Source organism: Ipomoea nil, unplaced genomic scaffold, assembly GCF_001879475.1.
Source record: "Ipomoea nil cultivar Tokyo-kokei standard unplaced genomic scaffold, Asagao_1.1 scaffold1936, whole genome shotgun sequence".
Taxonomy (NCBI): Eukaryota; Viridiplantae; Streptophyta; class Magnoliopsida; order Solanales; family Convolvulaceae; genus Ipomoea; species Ipomoea nil.
This window is the reverse complement of record NW_017618364.1, coordinates 1,200,001-1,225,176: the sequence shown is the minus strand read 5'-3', so window position 1 is coordinate 1,225,176 and position 25,176 is coordinate 1,200,001. Positions and strand designations below refer to the sequence as shown.

Genomic DNA, 25,176 nt, shown 5'->3' with positions numbered 1-25,176 from the left:
CAACACTGCAATTCAATATCAAAGGGTCTTTGATGCATATCATCAAAATGATCCATCTTTTTCTGCTGACTTGGGTTCTGCTCCTTCTTTCCTGGATTGGCAGACTGTTGAAAACTTAATGAAGCTTTTGAAAACTTTTTTATGAAATGACAGAATATCTGGTTCTCTTTATGTCACTTCTAACACATTTTTCTCTGAGATCTCTGATCTCAGTTGCATGCTAGAAGATATGATTAAAGCTGAGAATACTGAAAAGGTAAAACCCTTGTGTTTATTTGTTTAACTTGTAACTATTTTTAACTTTTTATTTGTGTTTATTTGTTAAATAGGCAATGAGGACAAATTTGATAAGTACTGGGGAGATCCAGAAAAAATGAACCATCTCATTTTCTTTGCCAATATCCTGGACCCAAGATATAAGGAGGATTACATGCCACACCAGTTTGTCCAGTTGTATGGAGATGTCAAAGGCAAAGCTTGTTTTGCCAAGGTCCAATTTGCAATGGTTGCATTGTATAATGACTATGCAACTACATACTCTAACAGTTCATCCTCTAACTAACCTGTCCAGTCTCAGGCTACTAGTTGTACAGTTGGTAGGCCTGTGTCAAGGATGAAGAGTGAACTTAAAAAAAAAAAAAAAAAAAAAAAAAAAAAGAGAGACTGGAGAGTGGTGGTGGAAGCAGTAAGCAGACAGAGCTACAAATTTACTTGAGTGAAAATCTGGTTGAGGATGATGAATCTGTGAGTTTTGATGTTTTAAAGTGGTGGAAGAGTCATAGTAAGAGATTTCCTATTCTCCCCAAAATTGCTAGAGATGTGCTTGCAGTTTCTATTTCCATAATTGCATCTGAGAGTGCATTTAGTACAAGTGGAAGAGTGCTTGATGCATTTTGGAGTTCCTTGACACCTAAAATAGCGGAAGCCCTACTTTGTACACAAGATTGGTTGACGTTACATAATTAGCCAATCACACTTGAGGAGAATTTAGATGAGGTTGAAAGATTGGAGAAAGGTAAAACCATCTGTATATGTCACGCCCCAAAAATGAGCGTAACCCGGCCGTATTATCACGACAAAAAAAAAATCGTTATAATACGAAGCTTGCTAAACAAATATCAATCACAAGATAACATAAACAACCTCTTGGTCTTAAAGTTCCTTATCCCAAAGATAGCTTAATTGGAAATATAATATACACATTTAAGCTTCTAGACATGGTCCAAAATTACAACTTGAAATCCAAGGTCCTACTATGGACTTTGATCTCCACAAAAAGACTAGAAGAAGTCCTCCTCTATCACAAAACACTATACTAATACCCCAGGGTCTTTAACTCCAAAATGTGACCTCCCTTGCCTTAACCTCGATCAACAATCTAATCTGAAAACATGAACACACAAGTGAGCTCAAAGCACGGTACATCATATAATACTTCTCTACCAAATCAAGTATAAAGAATAAAGAGGACCCCAAATAAATAAGGTAACATAAGACGTTTAATAAAAAGTATAATAAAAGCGTTAGTAGTCTTATACAATTTTATCGCATAAGAGTATCAATAATTCCAAAGTTTTCCCTTCAAGTCATGAATCATAGATCGGTGCTCAAATATCATAGAAATAAATAAATAAAGATATTACATACCTAACTCACCATTTTACTTTGAGAACTATAATATACTCATAGGATGAGCCAAGATCGATTAATAAAATTACACTAGTCAAGGGTAGCAAAGCTACCAATTAAAATCAAGGGAATGTTCCAAATCAAGGGTGGCGAGACCACCAGTTGGGAATCAAGGGAACATTCCAAGCCAAGACAAGGGTGGTTAGACCATCAATATGATTAATACCTTTGAAAATCTATATATAGCATAATCAACATTAAAACGCCTCAAATTCGCAAATTTTCACGAGATATGTACTAATTCTTTATCATACAAAACATGCCCATAATATTCAAGAATAGCTTCACTATTTTACAATCACTTAAGCTATGGCATATAAGTTACAATGAGTAAGTAAGTGCAAAGTTCCCTTACCTTAGTAAGCTTTAAGCATAGAAATTCCTTTATGCACTAACCTTCACGGTCACCTATCAAATATATACACCATTATAACTTACTAGCATTCCAAATATTTACAAATTCTTCTTGTAAATTTATAAACAACCATGTTTTCTCCACCCCAAGCAACAATCCAAAAATATAAATAAATGAGCCTAAGACCTCTATTACTCTTCTTGAAACAAGTACTGTCAAAATTTAACAAATAAGATGTAGTTCATTAGGGAGAAAAATCAGCCGCAACATGGGTAATAAATCATAGGTTTGCAAGGGAAATGAAATAATAAAATAGCACATAACCCTACTAAAGCTATCCCAAAACACCCACTTTAAACAACCCTTGGCAATTTCAATTCTTCACTAGAAATCCCATTCTTGAGCTTCAAATTACAGCAAAAATGAACCAGGAAGCTAAAGTGTATAATCTCTTCTTTTAACAACAAAACTAAATTAATTACCTTGTCCCCTTTTTTTATTTTATTTTTGAGCACAAAAGCAAAACCTCCTGCCTCCTTCCTCTTCCTACGCCAAAAGCTGAAAGTGTCCTCTTCTCCCCTCTTTCTTCTCTACTAAGATTCCAGAATAATCTCCTTCCCCCTAATGGACTTCTCAAGCTTAAGATATACAATTATTATTGGGCCCAAGAATAGACTAAGCCCAAATCAAAACTTAACCAACTAATTATTATTATTATTATTATTATTATTATTATTATTATTATTATTATTATTATTATTGTTGTTGTTGTTGTTGTTGTTGTTATTGTTATTGTTATTGTTATTGTTATTGTTATCATCAAAAAATGAAAATTTGTCATTACATACTCTACCCCTTAATGAATGTTTCGTCCTCGAAACTTACATACCTTCCTCAGTAAAGAGCTCAGGATAACATTCTCTCATGATCTCCTCTCGTTCCCAAGTAGCTTCTCTTGATGTGTGATTAGACCATTGTATCTTGACCCACATGATTTTACGTCTCCTTAAGGTTTGTTCCTTCTTGACAACTATACGAATAGGCACTTCTGTATAGGACAAGTTATCTTTGATATGCAGTGGCTCATAGTCCAATATGTGACTAGGATCTGAGATATATTTTCTTAACATAGATACATGGAAGACATTGTGGACACTAGATAACCCTGGTGGAAGTGCGACCCTATAGGCCAAATCACCAACTCTTTCAAGAACTTCAAATGGTCCCACATAGCGAGGACTTAACTTTCCACGCTTTCCAAATCTCATCACGCCCTTAGTAAGAGACACCCTCACATACACAAAATCTCCGTTATTAAATTCTAAGCCTTGTCTTTTCAAATCAGCCCAACTCTTCTGCCTATCTTGAGAAGTTTTGATCCTATCTCTTATTAATTGAATCTTCTCAACTGTAAGTTCTACCAATTCAGGACCCAATATCTTTCTTTCTCCAACTTCATCCCAACACAAAGGTGACCTACACTTCCTCCCATATAATGCTTCATACGGTGCCATTCCAATGCTTGATTGATAGCTATTATTATAAGCAAACTCAATTAATCAAGGGCAAATGTTTACTCCAACTTCCTTTAAAGTCAAGTACACAAGCTCTAAGCATATCCTCTAAGGTCTGAATTGTCCTTTCTGTTTGCCCATCAGTTTGAGGGTGAAAGGCTGTACTGAGTTTAAGTTCTGTACCCAAGGCTCTTTGCAAACTCTTCCAAAATTTTGATAAAAACCTTGAGTCCCTATCTGAAACAATGCTCACTGGAACTCCATGCAATCGAACAATCTCATCAATATAGAGTTGAGCCAAATCGTTCAATGGTGTAGTACGTCTAACTGGTAAAAAGTGTGCAGTCTTAGTGAGTCTATCAACAATCACCCAAATAGAATCATTTCCTCGAGTAGTCCTTGGTAGCCCACACACAAAATCCATTGAAATGTATTCCCACTTCCATTCTGGTATTTCTAAGGGCCTTAGTAATCCTGCAGGCCTTTGATGTTCTGCTTTGACTTGTTGACAAACCATGCATTTTGATACAAAGTCCGCTACGTCACGCTTCATGCCGCTCCACCAAAAGTTTCTTTTCAAATCTTTATACATCTTTGTGGCACCGGGGTGCATTGCAAAATAAGGCTTATGAGCTTCACTTAAGACTTCCCTCTTAATCACCTCATCATTTGGCACACACAACCTAGACTTGAAGCGCAATGAACCATCCCCCAAAATTAAAAAGTTTGTAGTCTCACCCTTCTCTAATCTTTCTTTTATTTTTTTCAACCCTGGATCATCAATTTGAGCAACCTTAATTCTATCCAATAATGCTGGTTGAGCAGTTAAAGTTGCCAAAACCTTACTAAACTTATCCTTAGTTATCACTTCTACCTCCATCCTTTCAAACTCTTTTAGTATATGAGGTTGCATAGTTAGAAAGTTTGCAAGTCCCATTGATGATTTTCAACTAAGTGCATCTGCAACCACATTAGCTTTTCCTGGGTGATAGTGAAATCTTATATCATAGTCTTTAATTAACTCTAGCCAACGTCTTTGCCTCATATTTAGATCTTTTTGTGTGAACAAGTATTTCAAACTTTTGTGATCAGTGAAAATCTCACAAGGTTCCCCATATAAATAATGTCTCCAAATTTTCAAAGCAAAAACCACCGCTGCAAGCTCTAAGTCATGAGTTGGGTAGTTCGCTTCATAAGGTTTTAGTTGGCGAGAAGCATAAGCCACCACTCTATCATTTTGCATCAACACACAACCCAACCCTTTCTTTGAGGCATCACTGTATATAAAAAATCCTCCCATGCTCGAGGGGAGTGCTAATATGGGTGCACTTACTAGACGGCTTTTCAAGTCCTCAAAACTTCTTTCACATTCTGCTGTCCACTCAAATTTCACAAGCTTCCGTGTCAAGTTAGTTAAGGAAGAAGCAAGTTGAGAAAATCCTTCCACAAACCTTCTATAATAGCCGGCCAGCCCTAGGAAACTCTTCACCTCAGTTACATTCGTAGGTCGTGGCCAATTAGACACTGCTTCTACTTTGGCTGGATCAACAGAAATTCCATTTTCTGATATTACATGACCAAGAAAAGATACTCTGTTAAGCCAAAACTCACACTTACTTAGTTTTGCATATAACTTCTTGTCTCTCAATGTTTGCAACACCATCCTTAAGTGTTCTACATGCTCTTCTTTGGTTTTAGAGCAAACCAAAATATCATCAATGAAGACTACAACAAATTTATCTAAGAATTGCTTGAATACCCTGTTCATCAAATCCATGAAAGCAGCAGGAGCATTCGTTAACCCGAAAGGCATAACCAAGAATTCATAATGGCCGTATCTAGTTCGAAACGCAGTCTTAGGTACATCTGCTGCCTTGATTTCAATTGGTGATAACCAAATCTCAAGTCAATCTTAGAGAAATACTTTGCTCCTTGCAATTGGTCAAATAAGTCGTCTATGCGGGGTAACAGATATTTGTTCCTTACAGTTACCTTATTCAACTCTCTATAATCGATGCAAATTCGAAAACTCCCATCCTTCTTTTTAACAAACAAAACAGGTGCACCCCAAGGTGAGACACTGGGGCGGATAAATTTCATGTCTAGTAACTCTTGCAATTGTACCTTTAATTCTCGCAACTCTGCTGGAGCCATCCTATATGGAATTTTGGACTTAGGAGTTGTTCCAGGGATCAAATCAATCTCAAACTCTATCTCTCTATCAGGGGGTACTCCTGTTAATTGCTCAGGAAAAACTTCAGGAAAATCACTAACTAGTGGAATGTCTTCTAATTTCACATCTTTGGTTTGTGCATGAATTGCATAAGCTATAAACCCTTGACATCCCTTCCTTAATGATTTTCTTGCACTCATGGTTGAGATGATATGTAGGGGTACCTTAGTGGCCAATACACCTCTCTCTTTGCAATTTTGAATGCAAAATTCTTGTTGCCCTGGAATCTGGAATATAACCTTTCCCTTAGAGCAATCAATATAAGTATGGTTCTTTGATAGCCAATCCATCCCAAGTATGACATCAAAATCATGCATATCCAGCAAAACTAGATTTGCCATCATTTCTCTCCCTCCAAGCAAAAGAATACAATTTTTGACCCACCTATCCGCAACTTCAATCTTCTTCATAGGGGTGCTAACAAACAAGGGTTCATCTAATTTTTCCGTTATTAGTAGGGGTGGGAATGGGCCAGGCCCCTACGTAGGGGCCTATGGCCTGGCCTATTTAAGGCCTGGCTTGGCTTGGCCTGTTTAATAAAAAGGCCAGGCTCAAGCCTATTTAAGAGCCTATTTAGTTAAATAGGCTCAGGCCTATATATAAAAGCCTGGCCTGCGAGCCTGCAGGCCTGGCCTGTTTATATAAAAATATATATAAAATATATATTATATATATCTAATTATTATATATATTACATATTATAACTATTATCTTTTTATATTTATAATATAGCCCACTATATAAACATAAGTATAGTTGTATAACCCTAGACCCTAGTCAAACACTTAGTCGAGACTCGAGACATCAGACATTTGTGAATTGCGATTTACCGGTTCTACAAAAACAGCGAGTCGGCGAGGCGATTTACGGTGCATCCCTGCATCCCGGCGACTCCGGCGAGGCGGCGAGGCGAGTTACTGCACATCCCGGCAAGTCGGCGAGGACAACGGACGTAGGTACGCAGCCACTCAGGCGAAACAGAAACGGCGACGCGACTCAGAATTTGCAGCGACTCCGGTGAGGTTAGTGATTTACTGCGACTCAGAATTGGCAGTGTCTTCTTCCTTCTTCCCTTATCCTTAACTAGTTGTTTATGTGTGTATTGATGGTTAAGAAGCCTTAGATTTCTCTGTGTTGGCAGTGATTTACTTTGTGTTGTTGGCAGTGATTTACTTTGTGTTGTTGGCTAAGAAGCCTAAGAAGCCTTAGATTTCTCTATTTTCTGAAAAAGATCTCTGCCAATTTGCCTAATTGTTCTTAGTTGTAATAATAATGCATACCAAGTAGTGTTATTTATTAATTTTGCAATAAGATTGTTCTATTCCGATCCAGAAAGTCACTGTCTTCACATGAATTAAACTATAATATAATATGTGTTGGGCCATTTACCTACGACATACTTTATTCCCATGAATTGTACTTTGAGTATGTGTTAAACTTATATTAGGAAATCATTTTTTTACTGTTCTTAGTTGCTAATTGCTAACTATACCAATAAGCTAATTAATACATTGATTATTATTCTTAGTTGCTAATTGCTATTAAGCTAAGCTTCCTATCTTAGTTGCTAATTGCTATTAAGCTAAGCTAATTAGGAAGCTAAGTAATAACAGTAAGGCAGTAAGCTAATTAGGAAGCTAATTAGGAATCTAAGCTAAGCTAATTACTGTTCTTATAATTGCTAATAAAATAAGCTAATTACAGTTGCTAAGCTAAGCTAATTACAGTTGCTGATTAGTGATTACAGTAATAAAATAAGAATGTATTAGTTTAGTTGTTTATTCCTTAACTAGTTGTTTATGTGTGTATTGTTGATGGTTAAATATTTATAAAATTATATAGGATGGCAAGTAACAATACAAATGAATCTACTCCTGAAGAAGTTAATGTGCAAGTTACAACTACAACTCCATCAATTTCTTCAAGTCAACCAATTGAAAGTAACAATTCTGAAGAAGTCAATAGGGTTGAGAATGATTCAATCTTAACAAAAAAGCGGAAAAAAACATCTCAGGTATGGAAGGATTTTGATGAAATTGTACTTGCTAATGGTACAAAGAAAGCAGTGTGTTTGTATTGTAAGGAAAAATACTCTACTGGTGGAAAGGGTGGAAGCACTAGCCATCTTAAGAGGCACTCAGAGATTTGCTTGCAGCGCAAGTTGCATATCTCTCGAGAAAATAAGCAAACAACGATACAATTTTGTCCGCCTAGTGAATCTGGTGGTAATCCTTTTATTGTTCCTAATGCTAAATACTCCAATGAAAAGATGAGAGAGATTATTGCTAGTGGAATCATGGTGCATGAGCGACCATTTAGCATCGTAGAGGATGACATGTTCATGTGGGGTTTTGAATATGCAAATCCAAATTTTAGAAGAGTCAGTCGTAAAACAGCAAGAAGTGATTGTTTGCAATTGTATGAAGCTGAAAAGAATACTTTGAAAAAGATTTTGAATAATGTGAGTAAGGTTAGCATTACAACAGACATGTGGAAGTCAAGTCACCAAGTAGTTGAGTACATGGTTGTGACAGGTCATTTTGTTGATGCAAGTTGGAACCTTCAGAAGAGAGTTTTGAATTTTGTCAAAGTGCCTCCTCCTCGACGGGGAACAGATATAGCAAATGCTATTTTCAAGTGTTTGAGAGGATGGGGCATTGAGAATAAAATATTCTCAGTAACTGTTGACAATGCATCTTACAATGACTCTTGTGTTAGAAGTTTGAAAGAAAACATGTCATTGAGCAGTAAGTTAGTACTTGGGGGGCAACTTTTTCATGTTAGGTGTTGTGCTCACATTCTGAATTTGTTGGTGCAAGATGGCCTTAACACTATTAAAGATATCATTCTCAATGTTCGTGAAAGTGTGAAATTTATAAATTCTTCAGATGCAAGGCTAAAGTCATTCCATGAAGTTGTTGAATTAAAAGGATTGAAAGAAAGGAAACTTATTCTTGATTGTCCAACAAGATGGAACTCCACATTCTTGATGTTGTCTACTGCAAGTAAATTTAAACATGCATTTTCAGATTACAATGAAAAAGAGCCACATTATAAGTATGCACCATCATTTGAGGATTGGGACAAGATTGAGAAGGTTTGTAAACTTTTGGAGGTTTTTAATGATGCCACTCATGTCATCTCAGGTAGTGATTACCCTACTTCTAACTTGTACCTAGCTGAAATTCAAAGGGTGAAAAAGGTTATTGATAATGCAGCTGAGTGTTTTGACATGTTTATGAGTGATATGGCAATACCTATGAAAGCAAAATTTGACAAATATTGGGGGGAGTGTAATTTGTTAATGTCTATTGCATGCGTTTTAGATCCAAGGATGAAATTGAATGGTATTAAGATAACTTTTCCCTTATTGTATAAAACACCAAGTGATGCTGAAAAGAATGTGGAGAAGGTGAAAAAGGCATTAGAAGATTTATATCTTGATTATGTGAACTTGTATAGTCAAGATGCTTCTTCTACTAGTGGACATAGTGAAGTCAATGTTGAAAGCAACACTTTGGTTGATGGTGGACAACAAATGGATAAAGGGATGCAAGAAATATTGAGTATGGTTTACCAAAGTCAATCAATTCCTCTTACGAAATCAGAGTTGGAGACTTATCTTGAGGAAAATCTTTTTATTCCTTCTTCTACTTCATCCTTTTGTGCCTTGGCGTGGTGGAAAAATAATAGCCCAAAGTTTAAAATTTTATCAAAGCTGGCTTGTGATATACTAGCTGTTCCTATTTCAAGTGTGGCATCTGAATCTACATTTAGTGCTGGGGGAAGAGTCATTGATGAATATCGTGCTAGCTTAAATGAGGAATCTATTGAAGCTCTTATTTGTGGTGGGGATTGGCTTCGTAACAAATATGGGCTGAAGAAAAAACAAAAGGTAAGAATCTACTTATTACTTTAATATTTTATATTATTTTATATTACTATTTGTTACTTTAATATTCTCAATTTTTTCATTGTGTAGGGGAATTCTGGACAAGAGGAGATTATGTTGAAGCCATGACTTGTTTAATTTTATGTTTGAATACTATTGTTGTTATTATGTTTAATGTTTCATGTATGTATTGTGGACTTATGATTTATGTTGTTGTTAAACTTGTGAATTTGTGGACTTTTGTATTATGGACTTGTAGACTTGAAGTTATCAAACTTGTATGATTTTGTATTATGAACCCCTACTTATTAAACTTGTGTTGTTGGACATTTTATTATAAAATATGAACTTGGTTTTGTAGTTTATGATTATTGGTTGATTGTAATTTAATAATATTATTATTTTTTACAGGTGTATATTAAAAGTCTTTAAAATGTAGGCTTTAAATAGGCTTTGAGCCTATTTAAATACTCTCAAAGCCTATTTAGAACCTACATTGAAGCCTTTTTAAAAGCCTATTTAGTAAATAGGCTTTTAAAAAGGCTTCAGGCCAGGCCAGGCCTACTGCAGGCCCAGGCTTGAGCCTAAAAAAAAGCCTACATACAGGCCCAGGCCCAGGCCTAGGCTTTACCTTTTCCTAACAGGCCCGGGCCTAATTTTTAAAAGCCTGGCTTGGCCTGGCCCATTTCCACCCCTAGTTATTAGGTTCAAAGACTTCACAAATCTCTTAGACACAAAGCAATGAGAGGAACCAGAGTCAAACAAGACATAAGCATTTATAGAGTTTATGGGCAATATACCTGAAACAACATTGTCGGCAACATCTGCATCTTGTTGAGTCATAGCGAATACGCGAGCATTAGTCCTGGGTTTTTGTTGAGTTGATCCTGCTGCAATATGCATTTTCCTTGGACAATCTTTCACTTTGTGTCCCAATTGACTGCATTCAAAACATGCCCCAAACTTACGGCGACACTCCCCAGTGTGATAAAGATGGCAAAAGTTGCACTCCTTGGTCTGCACAACATGTCCTTTACTTGTCTTCTTATTTGGTACATTTCCACTATCCCTTGGCTTTCCATATTGTTGTATGGATTCTCTTACCCTTTTTCTGTCAGACCACTGCTCCTTAGACTCATTCAACCTTGCTTCAACTTTTATGGCACTATCGAACACTTCTTGATAGCTATGATAAACATTAGATGACATATGATTGCAGATTGTAGACCTCAAACCATTTTCAAACCTATTGGTCTTTGTTTCCTCATTACTCATATAGATTGGAAAGAACTCTCCTAGTTCTATATATTTATGAGCATATTCCAAGACTGTCATATCACCTTGCACCAAATTTAGGAATTCATTTTCTAGCACCCTCCTTACACTATCAGGAAAACAGTTACAATAAAACACCCTCTTAAATTCTTGGGAATGATGCCCTTGTAACCCCCCACCAATGCTCTGCATTTCCTTGAAGCAATGGTATGGTTACACCCAATTTGATTTTCGGAGGGAACTGCATAGCTACGAACAATTTCTCCACCTCTTTGATCCATTTAATTGCTGCCAAGGGATTTGGACCACCATCGAAAGTCGGTGGGTTTACACGTCTAAACCTTTCAAAATAGGACGCTTGATTATTAGTTGCTTGTTGCTGCAAAAGGTTAGCTAACACTTGAAAGGTGCCCGCAATGTCAACTTGTGTAGTTGTTTGAGGCGCAGCTTGAGAGGTAACTTGAAGTTGAGGAATACCCGAAGATGGGACTTCATCAACCGGTACATCTCGAATCCCTTGAACTAGCCTAGCAATTCGACCACCTCTCGATTGCCTTGCATGCCTTCCTCTTCCGCCGCCCGAGGTTCCTCCACGACCTCTATCCATGAATTGACTAATTTGCTGAAAGACATACAAACAATGAAATATAACAAAAACAATACTAACAACCATTCACAACATCAAATACCTAAGATTTACAACTGACCCACACATTCCATATTAGAACATACATTTGTTTACAAGCCTAGATTTTTTTTCTTTTAAGGAGTTAACCTATGCTTGGATAAACAATCAATTCCAAACCTGGCTCTGATACCAACTCTGTCACGCCCCAAAAATGAGCGTAACCTGGCCGTATTATCATGACAAAAAAATCGTTATAATACGAAGCCTGCTAAACAAAATATCAATCACAAGATAACATAAACAACCTCTTGGTCTTAAAGTTCCTTCTCCCAAAGATAGCTTAATTGGAAATATAATATACACATTTAAGCTTCTAGACATGGTCCAAAATTACAACTTGAAATCCAAGGTCCTACTATAGACTTTGATCTCCACAAAAAGACTAGAAGTAATCCTCCTCTATCACAAAACACTATATTAATACCCCATGGTCTTTAACCCCAAAATGTGACCTCCCTTGTCTTAACCTCGATCAACACTCTAATCTGAAAACATGAACACACAAGTGAGCTCAAAGCACGGTACATCATATAATATTTCTCTACCAAATCAAGTATAAAGAATAAAGATGACCACAAATAAATAAGGTAACATAAGACGTTTAATAAAAAGTATAATAAAAGTGTTAGTATTCTTATACAATTTTATCACATAAGAGTATCAATAACTCCAGAGTTTTCCCTTCAAGTCATGAATCATAGATCGGTGCTCAAATATCATAGAAATAAATAAATAAAGATATTACATACCTAACTCACCATTTTACTTTGATAACTATATTATACTCATAGGATGAGCCAAGATCAATTAATAAAATTACCCTAGTCAAGGGTAGCAAAGCTACCGATTAAAATCAAGGGAATGTTCCAAATCAAGGGTGGCGAGACCACCAGTTGGGAATCAAGGGAACATTTCAAGTCAAGACAAGGGTGGTTAGACCACCAATATGATTAATACCTTTGAAAATCTATATATAGCATGATCAACATTAAAACGCATCAAATTCCCAAATTTTCACGAGATATGTACTAATTCTTTATCATACAAAGCATACCCATAATATTCAAGAATAGCTTCAATATTTTACAATCACTTAAGCTATGACATATAAGTTACAATGAGTAAGTAAGTGCAAAGTTCCCTTACCTTAGTAAGCTTTAAGCATAGAAATTCCTTTATGCACTAACCTTCACGGTCACCTATCAAATATATACACCATTATAACTTACTAGCATTCCAAATATTTACAAATTCTTCTTGTAAATTTATAAACAACCATGTTTTCTCCACACCAAGCAACAATCCAAAAATATAAATAAATGAGCCTAAGACCTCTATTACTCTTCTTGAAACAAGTACTGTCAAAATTTAACAAATAAGATGTAGTTCATTTGGGAGAAAAATCAGTCGCAACATGGGTAATAAATCATAGGTTTGCAAGGGAAATGAAATAATAAAATAGCACATAACCATACTGAAGCTATCCCAAAACACCCACTTTAAACAACCCTTGGCAATTTCAATTCTTCACTAGAAATCCCATTCTTGAGCTTCGAATTACAGCAAAAATGAACCAGGAAGCTAAAGTGTATAATCTTTTCTTTTAACAACAAAACTAAATTATTTACCTTGTCCCCTTTTTTATTTATTTATTTTTGAGCACAAAAGCAAAACCTCCTACCTCCTTCCTCTTCCTACGCCAAAAGCTGAAAGTGTCCTCTTCTCCCCTCTTTCTTCTCTACTAAGATTCTAAAATAATCTCCTTCCTCCCTAATGGACTTCTCAAGCTTAAGATATACAATTATTATTGAGCCCAAGAATAGACTAAGCCCAAATCAAAACTTAACCAACTAAATTATAATTTGGGCCTAGGTAGAATAAGACCTAAACTATTACTATTATTATTATTATTATTATTATTATTATTATTATTATTATTATTATTATTATTATCAAAAAAATGAAAATTTGTCATTATAGTATACCTTTATCATTCCCATTTCTTTTTTACTTTTGTAACTTGTAAGTTTTAACTAATTACTTATCCTTATCTATTTTGCAGAGTTGCCCACTGGAGCTGCATCTACTCTACCATCAATGCTGCCATCCATTCCTGTAATGTGTTTAACTAATTACTTATCTTTATCTGTTATGGTGTTGTATTGTTGTTTGTTGTTGGCCTTCACAAGATGAAACTCTAAGAGTCTAACTGTCTAATAAGAGGCTTGGCAAATTTCTATAATTCTATTATGGAAATGTTGTCGCACTTAGATCAGTTGAGTACTTGAGTTGAGCACTACTGTCTACTGAGTACTGATAACCTATTTCTTCCATTCTGGATTTCTGGTATTCCTCTAAATCTCTAATCCTCTGATAGTCTGATGATTGATGCTTCCACCTTTGTATTCCTTTAATGCATTATTATTTATTTGACTGGCTATGATGATGCTTCCACCTTTGTCTGAACAAATGGTAGGTATTGCTATGTTGCTCATGTGCTATTATAACACATTTGAGCAACTTGCCCCTATCATTACTTGAAATGGAAAATTGCAATATGAGCCTATAAGGCTATTAGCCTAATGCCCCTACAGCATAATATTGTTACTTAGTTAGCTGTTTACTTAATTGTTAATATGTTGCCTAATATTGTTTTAAGTTTTGATATTAACAGGAAGAAGTGTAGAAATGGTTATTGCTGTCAGCAGATTTGCTGTAAAGAACTAAGATGTTGATTGGAATGATTGCTGAACCCTGAAGTTTAAGTGATTAACTTTTTTTTTTTTTTTGGAAGTTAAACACTTAAACTTAGATTAATTTTGTACTTTTGTTTACTTTTGCAATTTTTGTTGTAAAATTAAATTATTATATGTTTGATGTTTCTGTTCTTTAGCTCTGAAAATTATTAAGTTGTTGCTTGTTTTATTCTTAAGGAATATTTTGCTTCAGTTATTCAATTATTAATTACTTTTTGAAATCCGAAATCCGAAATCCGATCCGTAAAATCCGACATCCGATTTATCATATCAGATATGTTTTTAAGTACAACAAATAACGAATTGGATTGTTAAAATGCAATCCGAAATCCGATCGGATGGACGGAATACATATCCAATCCGTTCGATGCACAGGCCTAAGAAGATGTATGTATGCTTTAGAGTTCCAAAATGTCTTAGCCATTATTGAAGCGAAATAATTAATTTGCATCAGATAGTTAAACGACCAAAAATGTGAAAGGGTGTGAGTAAAACAAAAAAAAAAAAGTGAAATCTTCTAATATCTTTTACTCCGTATCTTGTATTTTTTTATATCTTTTATATTTTAGATGTATATAATAATCAGGGCCGTTCATGTGCAATATCTTAATTTGGGCCCATTTTTTCATAGTAAATAAAACTGTGATCAACATTATCTAAACAACTATCAACATTCTTATTATTTTCATTGTCATAGTGATACCGATCATCATTGTGTACACTATCATTTAAATTTTTTCCAATCTCACAATCATCTTGATCTTCTATATGAAGATTAGCATCTAACAATTTTTCATGACATCATCTTTTTGCTCATCTATTTGAGTTTTTTTTTTGTAATAATTTTTTTCAAGAGCTCTCTTTTGAGATTGAGTTAGTTGCTCAATCCTTTTTTTTTTTTTTTTTTTTACGTTTCTCAGACCCAGATGGATATTTTATAGAAGACATAAAATCCTAAGAAAAAATAAAAATTTATTTAGAAACATTATCAATAAATAATTAATCAAAAACGAATTCTTGAATATATTATTCTGAAATCAGAATTATTAAGTCATGTAAATAAAATAATAAACAAGAATTATGAAATAATACATAATTTTAATTAACTGTCAAGAAAATTGAAGAACTTGAGAGTTTGTATGATAAAAAAATAAAGACACTTTGTTTGTCTGGCCTGTTGTTGTCGGTGAGAATCTGGACTTCATAGTATCTTAATGCAAAAGGATATGTATGTAATACCCACATCCATTATTTATAGACTGATTTAGTTGTTTATTATGTTTTTGAAGCGTAAACCTGTTGCAGCAGACGTTCCGACATTCCCAACTGCAGTAAATCTGCAAGTATTGAAGCTGTATGACTTAAGTTTTGGTTGTGGGAAGCAGCTCACTGTTGCTATGCAATTGATTCAAAAATGTCCCAACCTATGTGAACTGGGGATTAATGCAGAAAAGGTTTGAGTATATATTTGGCAATCATGCATATATGAATCTTCTGTATTTTTTTGTTCTTTTTCAAATTTCCTCAGAGTTGTGCGTGTTTTTCATTTCTTCTTGAGTTGTAGTCAAGTTGGAGGGATGACAAAGCTTCAAGACTAAGAGTTTTGGAGGATCCAGATGGTTGCTTTAATATTCAGGTCTTGGAGAAGCTTAACACAATCAAGTTTGAATGTCATAGTGGATCCACACTCGAAATGCTATTTTTGAAAGCACTGCTCTCAAAATCCCCTCAACTTGAGAAAGTATTTATTCAGAAGGGTTGTACTATGGAATCTGATATCTCAAGGGAGTTGTTGTGCTTCCCGCATGCATCTCCAAAAGCACAATTCGTCTTCAAGAAGGCCTGGTTGCCACATACCCTGATTGGTCACCCTGATCTTTACGCATTTAGTATGGCCGCGGATTGGTAGCTCCATGGGTTAGGATGCAATATATAGAAATGTAATCAATATAAAGAGCCGATGTTGTATGTGAATTCTGTAGTAGTGTATCCTAAGCTACTGTTCAGTAAGTATTATTTCGTAGGGCATTTTGAATCCTCCCTCAAGCAGTAGAGTCCAAGAATGACCCTGTTTTTTTGGTTAAGTTAATTGTAAACTTCAGGTGATGTGGGTGCTTAGCCAAGTGTTTCTTATGATTTCAATGCAATGATGTTTTAATTTGATTATATGTTTGTATACTTTGACTGCAGGAGCCCCAAGTCCCAACTGGTCTGGATGGCTTAGCTAGGCTTCTCACCCACTTATCCTTCTTTTGGATCTTTATTGGGTAAGTCAGCAAATGAGAATGATGATGGCATTTCATATAGTGCTTATGGAGTAAAATCATATTTTACTTTGTTTGGTTATAAGAGAATTATTCTCCTTCAAGTTTGAGAAAAATGAATTTATTGTTCTCTTTTTGATATTTTACTAGTATTGTCCCGTGCGATGCACGGTTAAGTATTGAAGATTTGTTTATAGCATTTCAATTAACCAAAATAAATTTATTTATTAGACACCCATCCATTACGTTAAAGGTATTTGACGAACAAAAAAAAAAAAAGAATAACAATTTAATGTTTAACAAAAAGTAATTGTCATTCTATATTATGTAAATAACAACATATTGCACATTATTAAACACTTTACGGTAAACAACGTTAGTAGTTGACATACTAACATTGTTCGAGTGAGTAATAAACGTTAGTGATATAAAATGAAAAATTATTCTAAATTACAAATTATTAAAGACCTCTTTGTAAATTACATTGGTGGTTGAATTACAACTATTGCGTGACTCATTACAAATCAAAATTTTGAGACCTTTGAGATTGCTCATTCAAAATTTTAAAACAAAAATATTGATTATAATTTGTTATCTGTCTACTATAAAAAGAACATACACAACAAATATAAAAAGCATAAAAATACCGTTACATCATTTTGTATGTAATAGTATAAAAAGACGACAGACAGACAGACACCCACACTCACAATCGATAATATATTTACATTTATATCGAAACTTTTTCATTTACAATTATTACTATTTTTAATTTTTTTTTCAATTAAATTGTTTTCAATCAGCATTCTTATATTAATTCTCATTATTACATATCTTTTTTTTTTTTTTTGTAAATAGAATGTGTGTTGATTCATTTTAACTTAAATTTGCCTATACTTCTATCTAGAAATTTAATTCTCACATTCTGTTTTATTTATTTAATATTTATTTATGTAAACAACATATGTGCTGCTCCAAATTTGCAGTAGAGGTCATTGTCACAGATTCAACACAGCTCCATGTAAAAGTGAAATCTGGTGTTTTCAATTCTAAGGCTCTTCCCACTTTAATTTTCAATTCCAAAGAGACAGCACTCCTGCCCTTAGAAATAAATGTATCCCAATGTAATAGACAAAGTAAGGCATGACAAAACTTAATAAAAATTGAATTAAAATTACAAATCATTAAATACTTCGTGATAAACAATATTAGTAATCGAAATACAACTCATTTCAATATAATAAAGAGCAATCATTATAATTATAATTTCTATAACAATTAATAATTAATAATAATAATAATAATAATAATAATAATAATAATTTTTTGAATATTTTATATTCATTAGTAAAAAAAATTCTTACATACCCCAAATGTTTAAATGAAAATCTTTTTTTTTTACATATCCTAAATGTTATGTAGATTGACTGTGTAAACTGAAATGTTTTACTCCTGAAAACCGATGGAAAACAAGTTGTACATAGGAGCCTATACATACAGGCTAATAGCAGGATTCAGTCACTCATTTGAATTTCAAAATGAGTAGCTGAGAGTCATTTGCTAACAACCTTCTAACATGTTACAACTTAGCTTGTCATTCCAAGTATTGCAATTAAACCATAATCAAAATTTAACCTTAACCTCTTTTTAAAATAAATAAATAAATCTTAACCTGCTATGTGAGAATATCAGAAACTGCAAAGATACTCAAATTAACAAGTATACATCACTTAAATGTATATAGAAGGTATGGAATCAAGACACAAAATCAATTGAACACAAGTACAATAAGATTCTTAGCCAATAATAACTATTTTCACTTTTGTAGAGGCATAAGAAAAATGTATAAGCTCCTCCATGTATTTTTCAAAGTCCTCATCATTGTAGCACATTGGTGACCGAGTGATGACAACCTCCTCAAGTGCTGGAAACCAAGCAAGTAGCTGCTTGATGAAAACAATACAATCCTCAAATGCTACAAATTCAATCAGCTTCAAATACTGTAGCATTTTAAGACTTTGAGCTACAGTACGCAATTCGTTGCTGTTTGGAAAAACATCAAAAATCTTCATAAAAGCAAAAAAAAAAAAAGTTAAAACATTTACACAACAAAATTGCATAAAGGAATGCAAAATAATAATAACAAAAACAAAAACAGTAATAACAATAATAATTAAAACAACTAGAATCAAGAAAATTACCGATAAATTTAAATCAAGTTAACATAATTTTGGGCATATTCGAAGCAAATGAATGAATTCTGAAGAAACGTCACTAGTCAAATAAGTGCTTTCTGATACTTCCAACATGTCCCCTTCTAGTACAAGTGGTTGTGGTTGCAGTTGGGGTTCTAGTACATCCTTTAACAAAATCCTTTGAAACCAAATAGAAATGAAGTTAGATTAGTTCCTAACAAATACAATTAAACAAAATAGAGGCTGGCTAAGATATTGACATACCGTGAGAGAATAATTATCCAAATCAAGAGTACAAACAGAACTCAAATCCAAGCTAATAGGGAGTTGGAAAATATGACAATCGTTGATTGTTAAACTATCGAGTTTTTGAGCAGTAATGTTCACATTGGACATGTTATCACATCTCATAAATGAGAGATTCTTCAGCATTGGAAAATCAACCGGAACCGAAGATCAACACCTTCAAAGTCAACATAATCAAAACAAAGTGATGTGAAATTTGGTAATGTGCAATGGCCATTTATTGATTCAACAGAGATTCCATTATTAAGATGCAATCTCCTTAATGTTAGGCAAGAGAATATGCAATTTGGAAGCCTGTATTCATCTTCATCCGTAAGACTAAGGTAAATTTCTTCAGCACCTTTTCGTGTCACCAAAAATAACCACTCGTCTAAGTAAAATGACCGAGGCCTAAGCGTATTCCTACTATAATAGGCATCGTGAAAATCAATGACAAATTTGCGGATAAGACCATTGTGCTGGTTGAGGACTTTGTTGATTACATACATAGCCGCATACGCTTTCTTCCCATAATCCATATAACTTTAATATATACAAATTAATGAACAAATAAATTAAAATTGAAACAAAACCTTAGGACGGGTGAAATCGACAATAGTAAATTGGTAATTATAAATTGCAAGCCTCAGTTGTATGCAAGGAAGATACTAATTTTGAAAGATGTAAAATTAAAGGGACTTATCCTAACCCACTGAAGCCATTATGAGCTTTATGCTATAGAAAGCATGAAGCATGATTAAAGTAGATTAGTACACCCAAACATTTCAAAAATCAATACCAAAAGCCAATATTGTACGGTGAAACTCGGCCAGTTAATCGAAAAGATGGAACATATCAACATAGAAATCATTGGTTTTTCAAAGTGGCTAGTACATTAAAGATGGTGAATCTGCAATAAATAAATGCATTTTTTTTTACAATAACACCGATAGTGGTTTTTGTTATTTTTTTGGTTTCAACCGGTTTAATTGGTTTAAGACTTTACTAAAACCAGTTGAAAAATATTATTACTAAAAAAACAGATGTTACATAAAGTTATAACCCAATTAAACCGGTTGAAATATGAAAAATAATAAAAGAAAAATATGAAGAGACAAAAATGCCCTTACTAAAAATAGAAAAAGTGATGAGAAGGACTAAAAGTATCCAAAAAAAATATTAGTCTAGGGATGTTAAATGACAAAAATAATAGTCTGGGACGAAATTTGGAATTGACACCAAAGAGAAGGGACCTCCGGTGGAATTAACTGTATAAATAATAAGTATTAATAAAAATCATTGAAAATTGGTAATGGTTATAGTTTTTGTTAGGAATATAGCGGAATAATGCGGAAGCGAAGAATCGAAAATTGAGAATTATAGAAGTTAAATACTAGGGAAAGTATATAGAATGAGAAAAGAATTAATAAAGTGGGAAAATATATAAAATATATACATTAACTCTAAATATAGAGTACAGTACAAAAGCAAAGATATATATACATGTTATCTACGTGAGAAAGAAAGAAGTAGAAAATGAATTCAAATTGATGCATTATTACAAATGAAAGCAAAAGCTATTTATAGCCTAAGAAAATGAGATAAATGCATAGGATTAGCGCATGTAATGGAGAATGCATTGCTACGTGCGTGGAGGAAATGATGCATGGTGAGTGGTGGTCTTCATGCAATTTGAGCCACATTCTAACAGTTTTATTCTGTATCAACTCGGAATAAGAAAGCTTCAAGAAAGTTCTGCACAACACCGATCCAAGCGGTCATGGAACCGCTGTACTCGGCGGAGAGATCAACTCGGACAATTTGGAACGCAGCACTAAGAAGACGAAGCATGGCGATTTGCCACCTCCGGCGAAACAGCCATCTCCGATAGCAGACATTGTGCTTGAAACACCAATGGACAACGATGCTGGGTTTCTGACTCCTCAATCCGGTGCATCAACACCGGCTACCTTCGAACGAACGCCACGGGATGCAAACATTCCAATGACGGAAGATGTGGATTCTGACAAAGACATAGCCTCAGACGATGACACAATGGGGGAAGACACGGAAGATGAAGACTGCCCGATGATACTAGTCACAAAGGAGGAGAAAAAAAAAAAGGCTATAGAAAATAATTAAAAATCTATAGATGTATAAAATAAACATATTATACTATTCAATATACATATCTCTAGGGCTAATATGTCAATTTAATGAAGAGCAATAATTATAATTATAATTACTATAGCTATTTAATAATAATAATAATAATAATAATAATAATAATAATAATAATAATAATAATAATAATTTTTGAATATTATATATTCATTGATGAAAATCGTTTCCTACGTACCCCAAGTGAGACAACTTAGCTTGTCATTTCAAGTATTGCAATTAAATGTAATGACAATAACCAAAATTTAATTGGATTAATCTTATCCAGCTATATGAGTATATATTAGTATAACTTGCAAGAAAACTCAATTCAATATCAGTACAATAATATCCTTAGCCAATAATAAATATTTTAGCTTTTGTGGAGGCACAAGGAAAATGCAAAAGCTCCTCTTCGTAATTTTCAAAGTCCTCATAATCGTCAGAGTCCTCATCGTAATCGCACACTTCTGAACGTGTAATAACAACCTTCTCAAGTGCAGGAAAGAAAGCAAGTAGCCCCTTGATGAAAACAATATCCTCCTCGTGCGCCAAAAAATCTATCAGATTCAAATTGTGAAGCTTTTCAAGTCCTTGAGCTACAGTATTAAATTCCTCGGAAAGTGTTCCCAAAACATCAATTAACTTCATAGAAGAAAAAAAAACATTTACACAACAAAATTGTATTAAGGAATGCAATAATAATAATAATAATAATAATGAAGATGATGATGATGATGGTGGTGGTGGAAACCACTAAAACCAACTAAAGAATTAATGCACGGAAATTACCAATAAACTTATATCAAGTTGGCATAATTTTGGGCACATTCGAAGCAAATGAATGAATGCAGAAGAAATGTCATCCCTTAAAAACGTGTGCTCTGATACTCTCAAGCATTCCACATTTAGTGCAAGTGGTTGTGGTTGTACTCCCCTTCTATTACATCGTTTAACAAATTCCTTTAGAACCAAATAGAATCAAGTTAGATCAGTTCCTAAGTCCTCACAAATACTTTAAATAAATAATAATCCAAACTAAAAAAGTCTGGCTAAGATACCTTGAGAGCATAATTATCCAAATCAAGAGTACGGATAGACCTCAAGTCTGAGTTAATAGAGAGTTGGAAAGCATGGCACTCATTGATTGTTAAACTTTCGAGTTTTTGAGCAATAATGTTCAAATTGGACAGGTTATCACAATTTATATATGAGAGATTCTCGAGCATAGGAAAATCAACTGGAACTAGAAGATCAACACCATCAAAATCAACATTCTCAAAACAAAGTGAAATGACATTTGGTAATGTCCAGTGGGCATTTATTGAGTCAACAGAGACTCCATTAAGATGCAATCCCCTTAGTGTTGGGCAAGAAAATATGCAATTTGGCATCCTGTATCTATATTCATTCATAAGAGTAATAAGATCGATTTCTTCAACACCTTTTCGTGTGACAAAAAGGAACCACTGGTCCAAGTCAAACGATCGGGACCTAAGCAATTTCCTACTATAATAGGCATCGTGAAAGTCAATGACAAATTTGCGGATAAGACCATTGTGCTGGTTGAGCACTTTGTTGATTACATACATAGTCGCAGACATCCAAATATCATTGTTTTTCTTTTGTTGCTCTTGTGTGGTTTGGGTCCTGATATCGATGAGAGCATGGGAATATTTTATGGTAATGTGGGAAAGAAACATAGAGTCAAAGTTGAGCTGTGTAAGTTTGAACCACATATCTCTCCAAAAGGTAGACAAAACAGCCATTCTAGCAGCTTGTTTAATCGGTAAGAACCCCAAAATCTTGTCAACTATATCTACAGGGAGTTCACTGATTCTATCCCTCCGCTGTAGCCTCCGTTGCAGCCTCCGCTGACATTTTCTCCCCATAATCCAGATAACTTTAATATATGCAAATTAAAGAATAAATAAATTAAAATTGAAACATAACCTTAAGATGGGTGAAATCGAAAAATAATAAATTAGTAATTATAAATTGCAAGTAGACAGAAAGATACTAATTTTGAAAGATGCAAGATGCAAAATTTAATGCTAACCCACTGAAGTCATTTTGAGCTTTATGTTATAGAAAGCATGAAGTTTCATCATATCTTTGATCATAGCATCAAGTTTCATCTTAAACGCACGACAAACAATATTGAGTCTATCCTCTGTTTTAAGCCCACGTTGTGCAACATACCACTCAATCTCAGTCCACTTCGGGTTGCATGTGAATGTTATGAACATATGAGGATAACCGATGTGCCTGCATATTCCATTTCATCTTGATGGTTTTGAATCATATACCTAGCTCCGCATGTGAATGATGATGGCAGTATAATTCTTTTCACCCTGAGTTGAATGATGATGGTAGTACAATATTTTCAAGGAATTTTTCCATTTATTACGCAGAATTTGTTTTAATTATTCTCACAATTATAATGGTTTAATTATTCACAAAATTTGTTAACTATTTTTCATTTTAAGTACATATTGACTTTAATTTGGGGTAACAATTCATTAGATATTAGTTAATTTCCATATAAAATTTTGTTACCAATTAAGCTTTATTATTTTTTTTACGAATTAATTAATATTTTTTATTAGTTTGGGTGGAAATTTAAAGAGGATAATTTGTATTTTATTAATAGTATAGATTGTTGTAAATAATAATTAATAAATTATTATTTTCTTATAAAATTACGCAAAATTTTAAAAGAATTTTCTCATTTATTACGCAGAATTTGTTTCCATTATTCTCACAATTATAATGGTTACTTATTCTTAGAATTTGGTAACCATTTTCCATTTTTAAGTACATATTCTGGGATGGCAACGGGGCGAGGCGGGCGGGGAGTATACTCCCCGTCCCCGTCCCTGTCGCTGCGACCACGTTCCCATCCCCATCCCGTCCCCGTCCCCCGCGGGGAATTGAAAATATTCCTCATTCCCGTCCTAGCGGAGAATTAGGCGGGGCGGGGATTCTCCATTCCCCGTCAACTCCTAGTCAAAATATTAAATAATTTAAAATTTTAATAATAAACAAATTTTAAAATAATATAAAATATTAATTATTATTTTATATTTGAGCAAAAAAATATAAAATATTTAAGTATATGATAATAAGAGCGTAAACTACATTTATTTATATATTTAATTAATTTCTATTAAACATTTGCTTACCAAAAAGGACTACATGAATATATAAATTTTATAATTAATTAAATTTTAGTCAATTAAACTTCACACGGAATAAATTTTATAAATTAATTAATTAATTATCATAATATTCTTTCCATAACTAATTAGTCACATATGGAATATTTTTGAAATATATATAGACTACTTATATATACACGGATATGGATATATAATTTTTATAATTAATTAAATTTTAGTCAACTAAACTTCACACGGAATAAATTTTATAAATTAATTAATTAATTAATTACCATAATATTCTTTCCATAAGTACTTAGTCACATACGGAATATTTATGAATTACATATAGACTAATTATATATACACAGATACAGAAATGCCCGTAAATTTTGGGGGGCGGAAAAATTTGGCTAGGATGATTTTACTTTTAATTATATGTAGACATATTAATTAGTTATTTATTAATAACATATTTCTTTATTTCCAGTAATATATTCTGATCCATTTTAATCAAGTATTAATTAGCATTTCATTTTCCAATTGACTTAATTTTCATGTCATTTTTATTACCAGGCAATAATTTTTTAATACATATTAATTAGATAATTATTAATATATTTTTTTTATTTCAGTAAATTATTAATAACAGATACCCTTTTCCAATTTAGATATACTATTGTTAATTCGTTTCCTTTTCGACATTGTT

At 33.6% G+C, this 25,176-nt stretch overlaps 3 protein-coding genes across 5 annotated transcripts; 1 reads left to right on the top strand and 2 right to left on the bottom strand.

The window, feature by feature from the left end:
* Positions 1-1,166: 1,166 nt before the first annotated feature.
* On the bottom strand, positions 1,167-11,076 carry LOC109146767. 3 transcript variants are annotated; one of them, XM_019294415.1, is made up of 3 exons: positions 10,484-11,076; positions 2,045-2,097; positions 1,167-1,383 (listed from the first exon to the last, which is right to left on the bottom strand). In XM_019294415.1, the coding sequence occupies exons 1-2, from the start codon at positions 11,016-11,018 to the stop codon at positions 2,081-2,083; spliced, it is 552 nt and encodes a 183-aa protein (XP_019149960.1). In that variant the 5' UTR covers positions 11,019-11,076; the 3' UTR covers positions 1,167-1,383; positions 2,045-2,080. The 3 variants fall into 3 exon arrangements, with proteins under 3 accessions (XP_019149960.1, XP_019149959.1, XP_019149961.1); XM_019294414.1 differs by having other exon boundaries at positions 1,167-1,378; XM_019294416.1 differs by lacking the exon at positions 2,045-2,097 and having other exon boundaries at positions 1,167-1,378.
* Positions 11,077-15,552: 4,476 nt separating this feature from the next.
* Positions 15,553-16,340, top strand: LOC109146769. Its single transcript, XM_019294417.1, has 3 exons — positions 15,553-15,588; positions 15,692-15,856; positions 15,967-16,340. The coding sequence occupies exons 2-3, from the start codon at positions 15,800-15,802 to the stop codon at positions 16,309-16,311; spliced, it is 402 nt and encodes a 133-aa protein (XP_019149962.1). The 5' UTR covers positions 15,553-15,588; positions 15,692-15,799; the 3' UTR covers positions 16,312-16,340.
* Positions 16,341-21,638: 5,298 nt separating this feature from the next.
* On the bottom strand, positions 21,639-23,198 carry LOC109146675 (F-box/FBD/LRR-repeat protein At1g13570-like). Its single transcript, XM_019294326.1, has 3 exons — positions 22,368-23,198; positions 22,099-22,269; positions 21,639-21,951 (listed from the first exon to the last, which is right to left on the bottom strand). The coding sequence occupies exons 1-3, from the start codon at positions 23,196-23,198 to the stop codon at positions 21,661-21,663; spliced, it is 1,293 nt and encodes a 430-aa protein (XP_019149871.1). The 3' UTR covers positions 21,639-21,660.
* Positions 23,199-25,176: the final 1,978 nt, after the last annotated feature.

Coding starts and splice junctions, on each gene's coding strand:
- LOC109146767 (XM_019294415.1), bottom strand. CDS start 11,018: ATGACAGTCTTGGAATATGCTCATAAATATATAGAACTAGGAGAGTTC.
- LOC109146675 (XM_019294326.1), bottom strand. CDS start 23,198: ATGGGGAGAAAATGTCAGCGGAGGCTGCAACGGAGGCTACAGCGGAGG. Junction 22,270..22,367: donor TGGATAATTATGCTCTCAAG/GTATCTTAGCCA, acceptor TTGGTTCTAAAG/GAATTTGTTAAACGATGTAA. Junction 21,952..22,098: donor AACTTGATATAAGTTTATTG/GTAATTTCCGTG, acceptor TCTTCTATGAAG/TTAATTGATGTTTTGGGAAC.
- LOC109146769 (XM_019294417.1), top strand. CDS start 15,800: ATGCAATTGATTCAAAAATGTCCCAACCTATGTGAACTGGGGATTAAT. Junction 15,857..15,966: donor TGGGGATTAATGCAGAAAAG/GTTTGAGTATAT, acceptor CTTGAGTTGTAG/TCAAGTTGGAGGGATGACAA.